Source organism: Drosophila nasuta, chromosome X, assembly GCF_023558535.2.
Source record: "Drosophila nasuta strain 15112-1781.00 chromosome X, ASM2355853v1, whole genome shotgun sequence".
Taxonomy (NCBI): domain Eukaryota; kingdom Metazoa; phylum Arthropoda; class Insecta; order Diptera; family Drosophilidae; genus Drosophila; species Drosophila nasuta.
The window spans coordinates 23,097,787-23,114,051 of NC_083459.1; the positions used below are offsets into that span (position 1 = coordinate 23,097,787).

The following is a 16,265-nucleotide window of genomic DNA, read 5'->3' on the forward strand; positions in this document are numbered from 1 at the left end:
AATGGATGAAAACTGTGGACGGAGTAGAAGAGTATTAAAATTTTGTGTCTTCATGAAATAAATGTAAAAGGGAGAAGGAAGCATCTTAATCAGCATTAACAGCCGAGACGATCTAGCCATGTTTGCCTGTCTGTCCGTCCGTCAGTACTTATAAACATCTAGACCTCAGAGACTATAAGAAATAGAGCTATAATTCTTTTTCGATAGCAGTTGTGATGTTTTGACGCAGATCAAAGTTGGCTTCAAATTTTTGCCACGCCCACATCCGCGCCAGCAAATTGACAAAAATTGAATAACAAGTGTAGTTTAAAAGCTAGAGTCGGGATTTTTGGTACATGCAATAATAACTCTAGTAGTTATGATTCTTGAAAATCTGATTGAGATCGGAAAATTGTGGAAGTTATTTAAGAAATACTTTTGTATGAGGCTTAGTTGCTTTGGCTGACACTCTAGTATATTACGTAATATGGTATATTTCAAATGCAGTACTTCATTGATGAACCAAAAATAACTTGTGGTATATTTGAAGTATTTTTGCGGTATATTAGTTTGATATATTTCAAGAATAAAACCGCACTGTTATGCTTTTATACCGAATATGGACTTTAGTACATGCTCAATATTTTTGTGGTATATTAATTTGGTATATTTCCAAAATAATACCGCAATGTACTGCTTTTATATGACTTAGTATATTATTGCAGTATATTTTAAGGTGTGTGGAATGACTTAAATATATCAAACTAATATACTGTTTTTTTGCCTTTATACCAAATATGACCTTCGGTATATTCAAAAATTGATATCGCAATGTTTTGCTTTTATACCAAATATGACCTTCGGTATAGTTGAGTTTTTGTTGCAGTATTTTAATTTGATATATTTTATGAAAAAAATTAATAGCGAATATAGTTTTGTTATTTATTTAAATTGAGGTTTACTCACCTTGTGACGCTTAAAATCTATGTTCGTCCTTACGGTTCTATGGTGTAAACTTTGCACGGGACGCGCATTATTACCTAATGGAGCTTTCGGTGTACTCTCGGAGCCTTGCATCAGTCGTCGGAGTTGATATAACTGCGGAAATTAAAAATAAAATTATTTTAAACATATTTCTTGTGACTCAAAATATGATAACAAGTAAAATAAATATTTATAGAGAGATTTTCCTATATCGAAATTCATATTGCAAGAGGCTTCATTAGTTTTTCAAATTTGATATTTTGTAATTTGTTTGATTAAGCCATTGTTTGCGATTAAGTTGTATTATTGACACAAGAGCCCTGCTTTGTTTTGCTGATTGTTTTTTGTTTTTGTGCGATTTAACAAATTGTAAATATTTCATTTGATTTGCTGCATTATTATTATTTTTTTTTGTTTTGGCTTGCTTTTTTGTTTTGTGTTTTTTCGCTTCTAGTTACAGAATTGTTGTTATCCGCGGCGGCACTTAATGCGAATATGCAAATTGATTAAACTAACCAAATATTGTTTTTTAATTATGCGCAGAGTAGCGCATTGACCGCGACTGAACCGCGCTCCAACCGGTTGCCCAATTGATGAGAAATTTTATAATTGCATTTGCAACACACACACACACACACACACACACACACATACATAAAGAGTGCAAAAAAAGAGTAGAATAATATGTATATATATAAAAAAAAGACTTCCCTAATTGCAATTGCAAAACGCAAATGCATTTCATTATTTGCGGTCGCTTGTGAAATCAATGAAACATCGCCCCCCTTCCGTCCCACAGCTGTTCGCATTGCTTACCTCTTGTTTCGTGATATAGATGGGTTTATTAACTATGATCCAGACGGTGCTCTCCCAGCAGCCCGGATGCGTGGTGGATCCCTCGTACGTGATGTAATGATCCGTATTCGGCAGCAGCGATCGCACCGATATGTGGCGAATGGGCGTCGAGAAGCCTTCGAAAAACGAAAGAGCAGAAAATATAACACTTTGTTAATCATCAAGTATCTCATCAAGCATGCCCCTTAGTGACAAATTACAGGGTATGCAAATCAAATAGAGTTCAAGGTGCAGCCAGCCAGAGTTCGATGCAGTTCTAAAGGTGCCTTTGCCTTTGCCACATAAAAAATACGAAATATGAATGCAAAACGTCTGCAAGTCGACAGACCTAATGAATAATTCAGACTAGACTCGGCAGGAGTGAAAAAAGGGGGGGCGAACCCGGGACTCGATGGTGGTGGGGAGGACACCGCCTTCTAGTTGGTCACTTGAACGTCGCCGGAGCTCCTCGACTTCATTCATACAAATCATTATGCCAAGCCGGAAATGAAGCGCCTCGCGGTTTATGAGGCGGCGGAAAAACGCGAACGGAATGCACAGCAATGCCCAAAGAAAGAGACAGAAAAAGTGTGTGAGAGAGAGAGAGAGAGAATTCCTCATGCGAACATGAAAAAAAAAGTGGTAATAGAAACTAGTATTTGCATCAGAATTGCTCGTTGGCAAATACGTGCACTAAATTGTACACTCTGTTTAAATATCGATAATTGAAGTGCGCGTTTTATAATTTAGACATTTATCGGGTCGATCAATGAGTTAATCGATAGTAGGGTGTTTCAAAATAGTTAAACGTAAACGTAAAAGTAACGCAAATACTTATATTGATAATTCGATACCATTGTCGATAAATACCTTTTTATCGATAACAGTGTCGTGCAAGTTATCAAAGTTATGAATAGCTTAATCGAACTATTGAAATGGTTAATCGATAAAATAATCGATGGAATAATCGATAAGTCTTTATTGTCTAGACGTTTATCGATAACAGTGTCGGGAATGTTTTGAGTGTTAATCGAATCGAATTATTAATCGATCATAAAATCGATAATAGGGTGTTTGAAATTACTTAGTTGCGAAAAAGTTGAATTGATTTATCGATACATGTAAAATACTGCTTTTTCGATGATAGTGTCGTTAATTTTATTGAATGAGTCTATTTGAAAGCAACTAGCAGTCTAAAGAAAGAACAGAATTAACATATAGTTGTAATTATTTATCGATAACTTAATATCGGTGAATGTATAACAGTGATTTATTGATATTAGTATCATAAAAGTTATTGAGGTAGTGTATTTGAAGCCTTTCATAGCCCAAGATAATAAAAAACTCAAGAAAACAATTGAAATACTTCATCGATAACATAATCGATAAATGTACAAGACTGATTAAAGCCATTCAAAGTGATTGATCGTTATCTAATATAAAGCGTCGTCTAGGAAAGTGCATTCAATATTCGTGTTCGACATTTAAGAGTCGTTCTTTGTTGCATTCGTGTTCTCGTTGAAGCTGTTTAACTTTGAAGTTGTTTTGCTTGTTGGTTTCGCAGAAATTGGCCGCATATTTTCTTCAGTCGCGGAACGTTTTAGGGGGAGAAGTGAAGGCTAAACCGCAACCGCGAGGCAAAGCTTGTCCGGTGCTTATTTCTTTTTTTTCCTTTTTTTTGTGCACGGGTCTACATAAAGTTGTACGACCTGTAAAAAGGCTATTAAACTGAAACCGCCGACAGAGAACAAGAAATAGAGACAGAAAGCGAGAGAGAGAGAGAGGTGGGGACAAAAAGGGAATTATTAAGTGTCGGTTTAGTGTAATTCGAGGTTTCATTTTCGTCACTTTGCGCCACGGCGCCAATTTCGCGGCAACTGCTGTCGAGCAATTTTTATGGCTCACTTTGCGAGACGGTGGCACACATAATTATGTTGCTGCTGCTGCTGTTGTTGCTTTTGTTGTTGCTGTTGCAATTGTTGCAGGCACTGTTGTTGCTCCGCAATGACATCATAAAAGTGCTGCTGGCTGGCCGCAACGCAGCGGCAACGAAAGCAACGTGGCTGTTGCAACATTTCCGGTACATTTTGCGTAGCGGAAATGATGTTGCCCCAACCAATTGCAGCGAAGCCCCAGCAGCGAAAGAATTCATTGAACTCCGATGTTGCTAGAGATGGCAAACAAAACTAGAGATGATCGTTATGTGATCGAAGTGAACGATACGAAATACGTCAATAGCTGCACATTCAAATAAGTTAGATACTTGTATAACAAACTTAAGTGCGACCTTGCTTAACACCTTAATTCGTTTGTATAGGAAACAAAATATACCGAACTTAAGTGTGACCATGCTTCACACCTTAATTCGTTTGTATACGAAACAAAATATCTAAAGAGCGAGAGCTGATTTCTTAATTATCTACCCATTGAATTGAATTGAATTTAATGAATTAAACAGATAGTTCTATACCGAAATTAAATGTGACCATGCTCAACACCTTAATTCGTTTATATAGGATACAAAATATACCAAACTTAAGTGTGACCATGATTCACACCTTAATTCGTTTGTATACGAAACAAAATACACCGAACTTAGCTTGCTTAGCACCTAAACTCGTTTCTGGAATACTTCAAAGGAAATGTTTAAAAATGACACTAAATCTATTTAAGTTATTTAAGAAATACTTTTGTATGAGCAAAAACGCCAACTTACTACAGACCTTAGTTGCTTTGGCTGTTAATTTAGTATATTTTGCACTCTATGGTATAAATGTAGTACTACATCAATATACCAAATATAGCATTTGGTATATTTAGCACTGTGGTAAATTTTGAATGTAGCACTATTTCAATATTCCAAATATAGTCTTGGGTATATGTTCTGTATTTTGCGGTATATTAATTTGGTATATTTTAAGAATAACACCGCACTCTTTTGTTGTTATTCGATATGAGTAACGAGTATTTCACTTATATGACTGGCTTTTTTACTTGCTTTGAATGTATATGTATATCGACATATAGTTTAGTAGACTTCCGGTATTTTTGTGTTATATTGATTTGGTATATTTTGTAATAATTACTGCATACTATGTCAATATATAAAATATGAACTTTGGTATATTTTTAGTATCTTTGCGGCATATTAATTAGGTATATTTTGATATTAATAGCCCATTTCATTAAATAAGAGACTAAAACTATATTTGATTTAGACTTCAACTGATGAAGTACTTTCTTTTTAATTTATGAATACTTGTTATAGATAAAGAACCCTTTTTTAATGTCTGTTTTGCAATCTGTTCCCGGACAATAAGTGACTGAACTTATATTAATATGTAGCACACTCACCTCGATAGAGCACCTTATTGAATGTGCTCGTTATGATGCGCAGCTCTGGATTGGGCGTCTCGCCAATTTGCACCATCAACGAGAGTCCGACAATGCCCTGGGATTTGTGCTGCGCCTCGGACATGTTGTGATACAGCTCCTTGTTGAAGCCATAGATTTGTATCTGCGGGGTGAAAGAGAGAGAGAGAGAGAGAGAGAGAGAGAGAGTGAGGGAATGAGAATAGATGGAAATAGTGTAAAGAGTGTGTTCATCACTCATCACTCGGCGAGAATAAGAGCAAAACTACGCACCTCGCCGGGAAAACTATAGCCCTGAATGTAGTGCTCGGAGCCGCGACTGTTGTCGGTGCCGTAGTGTATGTAAATCTCTTCGAATTGATAGCGATAGGCGAGCGGACCGCCGGATATGTTAACGTGCTGCTTTGTGTCCTTGTCGACGCGAAAGACGAGTGATTGACCAGTGTTGTGCAGTGTGCCGGAAACCTGTTGACAACGACAACGAGAACGATTGAGAGACAACTCCATACAGAAATGTGTGCTGGCTCAACTCTCACTTACCTTGTGCTTATCAATATGCAGCGGTCGCAGGTACGGATCGAAGAGCAGCTTATCGGGCACCACATCAATGGGCGACTGGCGTCGTCCTTTGTTGCACATGTTCCACTGCGGATTGATGAGTCCCCAGAAGCTTGGACCTGCAAAATCAAATACGTTACGTGTGTGTACGCAAATGTCGCTGGCGTTTGTATTAACAATGTGTGTTGGTTGTTGAGTAAGCTCGACTTCTAGATACTCTATTAACAAACTATACTTTTTCCTCAATCTCTATGATATAAGCAATTTAAATTGAACAAATCCGAGCAAGAGATAATCGAAACTGAAATGTTTAAGCAATTAAAATGTGTTCACTGCTTCCCCAGGGTAGTGGAAAGCAGCGATGAAATCAGCAGTCCATGAGCGATGCTTGTCAATCGCTCGTCCTATTTCAGTTCGAGTTGAAATGGAAAACGTGTCCTAGTCACCTCTCAAATGTAAACAGCAAGGCGAGGCAAGGCGAGGTTTGGGTTCGCGAGTCGCCAATTCAAATACCAAATGAAATTTCATAAGCTTCTCGTCGACGTCGATGCTGTCGAGCAGCTTCTGCTGCTCTTCTGCTGTCCGTCAGTTTAAATAGCAATTAAATGATCCAACGGGAGCTGCACTCTAGTATGTATACATACATTCCTCCCTTTGCTTCCTCCCCTGCTTCTGCTTCTGCTGCTGTGTTGCTGATGTGACAGACAAAACTGTCGAAACTTTTCAAAACAATGAACTGCCAACTCAAAGTGCGAGAGAGATAAGGCACAAAAAAAAAGAAAGGGTGTGATTGCGACTCACTGCTGCATTGCAATTGCCATATGGAAAATTAAATATTTTTCACTGCGCTTCACGTATGTTGCAACAAAAAAAAAAAGGAAACAGAAACTGAATAAAATACGACAACAACTAAAAATACACACAAAATAACTTTGAAATTGTTGTGGCATTTGCATCCATTGGAATGCTCGTTGTGAGTCTTGTTTTTGGCTCGATTTTCAAGTTAAAACTTTAGTTTAAAATGTCAGTTGAGTTAAGGAGAAAGGAGAGCATTTTTTCAATTTATTTGCATTAGATGATTTCTATTATTTATGCTTATCAATTCATTTCAATTTTCCATTTCGATTGTCTTTTGCTATGACTTAAAATTTATTTGATTATTAAATTATGCAATGCATCGATTTTATAGTATATTTTTACTGTTTATTCCTTTTCCATGATTTCAAAAACATTTATATTGTACGAATTCTTCAATTCTTTGTCGAGATTTCACTTTTATATTTGATGAATAAATATTAAATAATTTTTTTTTATTTCTTCTATTTTTTTAATCTTTGAAAAGTCAATTTACATTTTTTTTATCTCTTCTATTTTTTGTATCAATTTTTTTTTAATTCTTGGAAATATTTCAGATTTTAAAATGTATTACATATTTATAATTAACTCTTTCATGATTTCATATAACATCGTTTGTCGAGAGTTGATTTTTATTTTTTTATGAATAAATCTTAAATTAATTTATATTTTTATTTATCTCTTCTATTTTTAAAATCTGTTTTTATGTTTGACACTCCTTCTTTCTCCCCCACAAATCGATACAAATAAATACAAATCGTTATTTTGAATTAGGAGTTTAGTGTAGATAATAAGACCTATAGTATTTATGATTCCTGAGAATTTGGTTGTTATCGGATACAAATTGTGGAATTTATTAAATAACAACTTTTGTATAGCAAAAAACGTCTACTTACTGAAGTTTTAGCTGTTTTGCCTGACAATCTGGTATAATTTGAACTCTGTGGTATATTTTGAGTGTAATACTATACTAATATACCAAATATAACATTGTATATTTTTCACTCTGAGGTATATTTTGAATGTACTATATCAATATACCAAATATTGTATTTGGCATATTTTTCACTTTGTAGTATATTTTGAATGTAATATTATATCAATATACCAAATATAACCCTCCGTATATTTGTAGTATTTTTGCTGTATATTAATTTGGTATATTTTGAAATAAAAACCGCACTGTTTTGCTATTTTATCTAGTTTCTCTCTTGCCTCGCTGTCTTTATAGTTCAACTGTCACCTTTTCTGCTTAATAATTTGCTGTTCGTGAAGTCCTCATTCAATGTGTCGCAACTGCATTTGGATAATGCATAATGCACTTAGACTCGCACACAGTGTCATACACACATACACACACACACACTTGCGCAGATTGCAATAAATGTCAAAAGTTTAAAAAAGGCGCTTCATGTGTCATGTGCCGCGTGCGCTTTGTTGCATGCCTCTGCTCTGCTGCTCTGCTGTTCATTTGCAGTTTTGCATTCATGCACTCACTTATTCGCTCGCTCGCTCGCCCACTCAATCCATTCATTTGCGTTGTTGTTGTTGTTGTTGTTGCTGTGTTGCATAAATAAAACTGCGTCGTGTTGCAAGTTGCCACCATGCGGCGTAATAACAAAAATGCCCCTGGCACTCAGACCCACACAAAAAAACACAAACACAAACACACACACACACTCAAACTCATTCACATGCGTCGTATCGTTGCGTATTATCCACAAAAATGTTGCCGTTTATTTAATTTGTTTTTCTTTCCTTGCGCATTTTTATTTAATTTGTTTTCGGACGCCTGCGAAACCCGTTTCAATTGCAATTCAATCGCCTAAACAAGCGGACAGCTCTTTGATGTGTTCTTCCCTTTCCCTCTCGCACTCTCTCTCTATCTCTTACTCTCTTTGCCTCTTTCTACATATATTCTTCCACCTTTTCTCTTCTATGACTTTGTATAAAATCTTTCTTAAATTTTAGTCAAGTTTCTACGATATGCTATTTTGATTTATTTTTACAAAAAGTAGAACAAATAAGTTTAACTTAAATATTAAGATAGAAAACTACCATCGGTATATTTTGATGTAACAGTATATCAATATACCAAATATGAATTACAGTACATTTTTGTATTTTTTCTACGATGTGATTATTTATTTAATTTTACGACAAGTAGAAAATATAAGTTTAATTTAAATATAATAACAGATGAGAAAAATTCGATCAGTTTATTTTGAATGAAATAGTAAATAAATATACAAAATATAGACTTTGGTATATTTTTGTACTTTATCAGAACAAAAATGTATATTTTAAGAATAATGCCCCACTCAAAATATACCAAATTGATGTTCTGAAAAATATAAAAATATACCAAAGACTATTTTGTATTTGGTGTATTGATACATGCTGTACATCAATTTAGTATATTTACATAAATAATAATTCCGCACTTCTTAAAATATACTAAATTGTTCTACTAAAAAAAAAAAAAAATAAGCCGAAGGATATATTTGGTATATCAATATACTATTACATACAAAATATGCCAATTGTAGTTTTCTTCTTGCTTTTATTGAAAATGTGTAACGAGTATCTCACAGTTGAGTAGACTCTATTGTAGCTTTCTTACTAGTTATATTTGATGTTAACTAAGATTAAACTTTAATGGATATGCCTTCTTTAGAAATTAATTCTGTAATTCATTTCTCATTCTTTCTTTTAGTTGAACTGCGCAAATGCTAAAGGGAAATTGAATGTAAGTAAAAATCTCATAGTTTAGTATGTATTATCGAATTGTTAAAATGAATTCAATTTTTCGCTCCGTTTTCTCATTTTTTTTTATTTATGCATTTCTCTCACTTTTTCAACGTCAGTTCTTGAATACGATTAGGTTTTCTTATCAGTCGAGGATTCGTTAACTCGTTACTTGTGTCGTGTTGTGTGCATCAACGAATGTTTAGTCAAAGAGATTTTTGCAGAATTTTACAAATGCTGTGATTGCTCTTTAAATTGCATTGCAAGCTTAGAGGGGAAAAGTAAAACTTACCGGAAATGCCATCGTATGTCCACCATTCCTCCCAGCTGGACAGGACTTCTGCAAATGCGAAAGACAAACACCGAAAAAGAAATGTAAAGAGAAAGAGAGAGAGATGAGAAAAATGTGTTAGTTCAGTGCGAGAAAGACAATAAGAGAAAGACCGAGATGCATTAATGTGCCAAAGCTTTAAGCCTAGTTCCACATACAGTTTCAACGACGGAGATCGAGACGGAGACGGAGACTAGACCAGAGAGCCAGCTGACAAAACCACTTTCATTTCCCCACTAGAAATTTGTCTAGGCAAAAGTCGTCTCAACTTACACATACGACTCGTCGTCGTCGTCGTCGTCTCCACCTTAGGCATATAAACCAATATTCCCCCCTCGCTTTCCAATCCAATCCAATGGAATCGAATCGAATCCCCGCGTCAATGACACCAGAATGGTTCCTGGTTCACAGCAAGACGTCGGTCATGGACCCAGTTTGGCAGCCAAATCTATTTTTTGGCTTTTCAATGCGCATAATTCGCTGCCAATGTAAACAGCGCATGAAATCAACTAATGTAAGATTTCCTTATGGCGCAGACAAGTGAGAAATGAGGCAGACAAAACAAACAAGCAGCTCCTGTTCCTTTCCCTTGCCCTTGCCTTCTGTTGGGGGATGCTAAACTCTAGTCAGCCAGCCATCGAGACGCCAATGTCTGGCGTTGGCTAAATGCGTATCGCATGAGTCAACGTCCAAACATTGGTAAAAGGCTTCTACAGATTCTGAGGGGGGCAGAGAGAAAATGGAGACTCCTGGTTGTCTAGGATGTCGACGTCGTCGTTGTCGTTGTCGCCAGTCAGTCGGGCGCCAATAAAGTTTACACTCAGTTGCCACATTTCGTTTATGGGCAAGTTCTGCTTCCGCTTTATCAAGCGACAGACAATTTTCGCTATTTTTCTTTCGGACCAAAAAATCCCCACTCCCCCACTTTGGAGCGTATTCAAAATTTATGCTATATGCGTCGTGCCGCAGCGGGTAGCACACACACACATACAAACACTGACTGGCTGGCGAGACAGAGCGACGCGCGGTGGCTGGGGCCATAAAGCCAAAAGAAATTGCTGCAAGTCAAAGCGGATGTTGAGAAAGGGAGTCGTTGGAATCGCTGCTGCTGCTGTTGCTGCTACTGCTTCCTGCAGCTACCAGCGTTATGCTATGTCTTCTTTTCAACTTCCCTACTTAGGTTGCGGTCTCTCAACTATGAAGATGAGCAGGTCGAAAGTGTGGTAAACTAAAGTCGGTAATGTTCGGTAATTCGAATACGAATATAACTAAGTATATAGTTTTTGAAAAGATATTCTAATATTATAGTATCCTAAATATAAAAAAAAACTAGAAAGGTGTTCGGTACTGCAGAAGGTCGTGGTTATTTTGAAACAATCAGCGATACTTTTTATTTATTTTTGTTTATCTATGTACGACTCTAAGGCGATCGTAATAGAGCAATTTCATTGTGATTTGCTTTAAAAATTATTTGAGCCTTCTCGGTAGTTCACTTATTTCACAGAAGGCTCTAGGACTAAGAGATAGTTCTAACTTTAAGCGACCATTCTTCTATATAACAATTCAATATAAATTTAGTCGTGACTCACTTGCAACACTTTATAGAGTCTTTCAGATCTCTCGGTAGTGCACTAGAAGGCTGAATTAATAAAGGAGGTATTCTTTTGCAGTTAATGCAAGTAATCGGTTGCTTGTATGAAATTTATTTTTCTTAAACGTTATTCTATTGTAATCTAAGAATTCACTTGCAGCACTTTAAGTCTTTGAACCCTCTCGGTAGTGCACTAGAAGGCTAGTGCTGCTGTTATGCTGCTAACACGCTATTCTAATTGCTGTGTTGACTTTATCTGGCGATTTCAAGGACTTTGACTGCCTTGAGAAGAGTATTAATAGAGGCACTGCTTATGTAAGACTTTTGGTCTCCTCAAGATGAAGAAAAGGCTGGAGAAAGGGAAGCGCAAGAGAAAGAGAGAGAGAGAGTGAGAAAGTTAGGCGCTTGTCGGTTTGGCGTTGGGTTTTGTCGTGTTGCTTTTCTTGAAATAACAATGAACGTCCGTTTTGCGTTGGCGTTGCACGAGTCGCGAGTTGCCGTCACTTCATTTTGTTTGTTTGTCGCGTATATTTTGTGGGATAGTTGCTGTTGCCGTTGTTGTTGTTGCTGTTGTTGGTCTTCAGCTGCTGCTATTTCAAGTTGGAGCTTGGTGGCGTCGCCTCTTGTTTGGCTGCTTAGTGCTGAAAAGTATGCTATTAAATTGGCTTCGCAACCAAGTCAAACCGAAAAATGGCACAAAGCTGCTCAATAAAAAGCATTTGAGAATGTTTTACGGCATTTTGGCTGTGCCCACCCTGGCACCCTGACAACCCTGGCAACCCTAATCCAGCAACTCTAGCTGCGGCTTGCTGCGGCAGTCTGTAAGCCAGTTTACGCTACGCTCTCTCGTAAGTTTCTCTATCATAGATTCCATTCGATTCATCTGCGATGATGATTCGTCAACAGATTGCACAGCGTCTTTCTTTCTTCTTCAGCTGTTGTTATGTCCCTTCTTCGGTCGGTCATGTGGCAATTTGGTTTTATGCTGCAACAGCAACTTAATTTATTGTTATAACAGTTTTTCGGGTGGTGTTTTTTTATCTCTCTCGACCCAAAAATGCGACCAAGTGTCGCCACTTTGTTGGATGCTTTATGGGCATTCCGATTGCCGCCGCACTTTCATTATCTATTCAAAATGGAAATGTCTCAGTCGATTGGCGATTGTCGTTGTCGTTGTCGATTGTCGCAGTCGATTTGCGCAACTTGACTTTCCTAATTGGCGTTAAAATCACTTGAAATCTATTCAAATGAGTGTTTGTCACCTTGGTCAGCAGTTTTTCTTCTTCGTTTTTTATTCAATAGTTTCAAGTGTCCAAAAATGTGTTGTACAATACAACTGATTACATCAGTCTTTAATGTAATCGCTTTGTGTGGCTGTTTGCTTATTATAAACAGATTTTGGCGAATAGTTTGCGCTCGGCACAAAAGTTAAACAAGGGCAGCACAAAACGTAATTAACCCACAACACAACACAACACAACGGAAGGGGGAATGGGGAATGGGGAAGAGAAACAATCAACAAAGTTTACGGTTTATGCATATTGAAAATGTTTGCCACACAAAAACATACAAACAGGATTCCCTTTTGTGACTTCTCCTACATCCTTTTGAGCCTTCTCCCTTCTCTTCTGCCCTTGGTCGTAACCGCTTATCGATAACAAGCGCGTTGCGATGACTAAATTAAGTCAGATTTCTTGTTGATGTTGTTGTAATTACGAACGTTAAATCAAAATCAAAATCAAAATAGAGCCAAAGCCAAAAAGGCAGCAGGCAGGCGACAAGACAAGCCAAGAAGGGATATAACATAAAGAGTCGTAATGCGGTTCTTCATGCTCCTTGACTATGCCAAAAGTGGCTATGAAAAGACAACAACGAACAAAAGTCACGCACACACTTCATATCGAGTGTGTAGCAAAGGGTGTGTGTGTGTGTGTTTGAGGGTGTGAGGGTGCTTACAATGGCGTCGCGCATCAGAGGGCAACACGCCACAGCCACAGCCACAGCAACTAATTCGATTTCAGGAGCGCATTCCCAAGATAGAAACTGTGCCGATTTAACAGAGTTGGTATTAATCAATGTTTCATATGACTAACTAAAATAAATACGTTCAAAACTAAATTAAATAGATTTATAAAAAGAAAATATAAAAAAATTGATATATATATTAATGTGTATGACAATTATTAGTCTCATTAGCAATCCACAAAAGAAACAAAAACTCGAAACAAAAGCAATTCTATATTACCTGGCAATGATGAAATAGAACGAGTAGATCGCAAAGGTATTAAAAGTTCATGCCACATCATATTAAATATTAAAACAAGTGTTGAAATATACCAAATTAATATACCAAGAAAATACTAAAATATGTCAAAGACCATTGTCAATTGAAATAAAATTTTAATTAAATTTGGCAATTCTGAAGTATTCAATATACTAAATAAATATACAAATAAAATAAACTAAAATATACCGAACACTATATTTAGTACATAAAACGAACGCCAGTTTATTTTCAGATATTTTAATTCAATTAAAACTTAAAATAAATTTGCTCGCTGTCATGTATTGCAATATACCAAATAAATATAGTAAAAAATACTTAACTATGCTAAAGATTATAGTCGATATTTACATTTTTGAATTTAAATAAAACTTCAATTAAATTTGGTCACACTTGATTATTTAAAATACAAAAAAAAAACTAAAGTCTATATTTGGTATAAAAAACAAGTGGTAGCTTAAATTAAAATTGCTTACTTTGACGTATTACACAATACAAAATTAATATACCAAAAACTATTTAAATATATTAAATCCTGGTGTAATAGGTAATTGCTAGTTTAGCTTCAAATAGTTAAATTCAATTGATACTTCAATTAAAATTGATCGCTGTGAACTATTGTCATATACCAAATTAATATACCAAAAAAATACTAAAAAAAAATATTACGAAGACGTTGCTGCTAGTTTATTTTTAGCTTTTCGAATTGAATAAGACCTAAATTAAATTGCCTTGTTCTGGAAAATTGCAATATACTAATAAAATACTAAAATACCATATTTGGTATATAAGCAATTGCTGGATAATTTTTTCAGCTTTTCAATTGAATAAAGCCTAAATTAAAATAATTCGCTCTGAAGTATTGGAATATACCAAAATAATACTAAAATATACTAAATACATGTACTTGGTATAACATGTAATTGCTAGTTTTTTTTTTCAACTATTAGAATTGAGTTAGAAATTCAATTACATTTTTTAATATACATCATAAATATAAAAAGAAATACTAAAATATACCGCTGACCATATTTACAATGAGTAGAAACTTCAATTAAAACGACTCGCTGTGAAGTATTTGAGTATTTATTTATTGCTAAAACCCGCTGTGAATGGAATATATTTGAAAACAAAGGTCAGAGTGTAATTAAACACCTCATGACTGGAACTAGAAATACCAAATTTCATAAATAGTATTTGCTCGCATTGTTTTCGCGCGCTGAAAGAGTTGAAAGGAAGCGCAGCGCTCCTGTGTCCAGGATGAATGCATGCAACACACGCCACACGCACAAACAAAAGCCAAAGACAAATTCGTAATCCAAAGACAATGGACAAAAGCCACAAAGACACGCACACAAACCGAAAGAGACGGCAATAGAAATGGAGATAGCGATGGAAAGAGACGTGGAGAAAGGCCTTTTATGTGTAAATTATGGGTTCAATATAATATTGACAAAGAATCAATAAAGGAAATGTCCTTAAAATTAATAGGCGACATTCTGATATCGAATTACTCGCTATGTCATCGCTTTTAATTAAAATTTCTAGACAAGGGCGCGACACACACAGAGACAGAGAGAGAGACACACACACACAAACACACACGCTCTGATGTGGTGGCTAAAATTTATGACTTCCTGTTAAACGCTCAACGAACGAACTGATTAGTATCTGAGTATCTGAAGGATCCATCCTTGTCTCGACGGCAGTTCAGTTTATCAAACTGTCGCCTCGTCGCGAAGATTGACGGGCATAACTTTGCTATCTCCCTCTCCCTCACTCTCTTTCGCCCCATCTCGCTCTCTGCTCCCTTTTTGCCTTGCTCCATCTATCCAATCCATCTCAATAGGCTGCTCCTCCCCTTTTTTGTGGGTTTTTGGCTTTTTCAATTGGGGCGACTCTTTGGCACTTTGGCGGTGCTTTTTGGCGGCAAGTTTTTGGCTTTGGGTTAATTTGCTTTAATGAACTTTGCCAATTGTGCGTGTCAAGCAAAATACCCTGGGAATTTACACAAAAAGATTCCGCAAAAGTTTGCGCAAAGTTGCAATTTAAAGTAATTAGAGAAAGGTAAAAGAATATTGAATGTTGTTGCTCAACTGTTGTTTAATTACAGGGTATACAAAAGTGGGTCAGAGTGAATGTAAAACTGTGGTTTATTTTTTATATTTTTATCATTTGTTATATTTACTACACAGAGAGGAAAATATTTGTATTGAAAAAATCTCTATTTAATATTTTTTCGATCTTAAAAAGAACAATCTTGAAATAAGATTTTTGGGTTAAAAGAATCTTAAATCAAGATTTTTTCAATTAATATTTGTTTTTCTCTGTATAGTAAATATAATAGGTACAAATATAAAAAATAAACCACATCAATTTCAATGGGATTTAAGATTTTTTCAATCTTAAAAAGAACAATCTTGAAATAAGATTTTTAGGTTAAAACAATCTTAAATCGTGATTTTTATGCTAAATTTATAATCTTATTTTAAGATTAAAATCTTCATTCAAGATTGTTTTTTATTTTATATTGAAAAAGAGATTGTAAATCTCGATTTAAGTTTTTTTCGATCTTAAAAAAAAAGAATTTTTTAAATTTTTCTAAAAATGTTGTAATTTTTAAAAATCAGAAAAAACGTTATTTATTTTTGTTTTATTTTAAACAAGCTAAATTTAAGGTTGTTTGATCTGGATTTAAGAATTTGGCTTGATTCAATTGAAAGATTCTT

At 35.5% G+C, this 16,265-nt stretch overlaps 1 protein-coding gene and 1 long non-coding RNA gene across 2 annotated transcripts in view; one reads left to right on the plus strand and one right to left on the minus strand.

Annotated features, from left to right (window-relative positions):
* LOC132796453 (uncharacterized) overlaps window positions 1-9,331 on the plus strand; it is a 43,376-nt gene extending 34,045 nt beyond the window's left edge. The window contains exon 3 of the long non-coding RNA XR_009633557.1: window positions 9,299-9,331. This is a non-coding gene — a long non-coding RNA (uncharacterized LOC132796453). The remainder of the gene's footprint in view (window positions 1-9,298) is intronic.
* Window positions 1-16,265, minus strand: part of LOC132796451 (carbonic anhydrase-related protein 10) — a 30,620-nt gene that overhangs the window by 1,576 nt on the left and 12,779 nt on the right. The window contains exons 2-7 of the mRNA XM_060807625.1: window positions 9,623-9,670; window positions 5,710-5,846; window positions 5,443-5,634; window positions 5,152-5,314; window positions 1,780-1,934; window positions 946-1,077 (exon numbers count right to left, since the gene is read on the minus strand). Of these exons, the coding sequence (XP_060663608.1) occupies window positions 946-1,077; window positions 1,780-1,934; window positions 5,152-5,314; window positions 5,443-5,634; window positions 5,710-5,846; window positions 9,623-9,670 (827 nt within the window). The remainder of the gene's footprint in view (window positions 1-945; window positions 1,078-1,779; window positions 1,935-5,151; window positions 5,315-5,442; window positions 5,635-5,709; window positions 5,847-9,622; window positions 9,671-16,265) is intronic.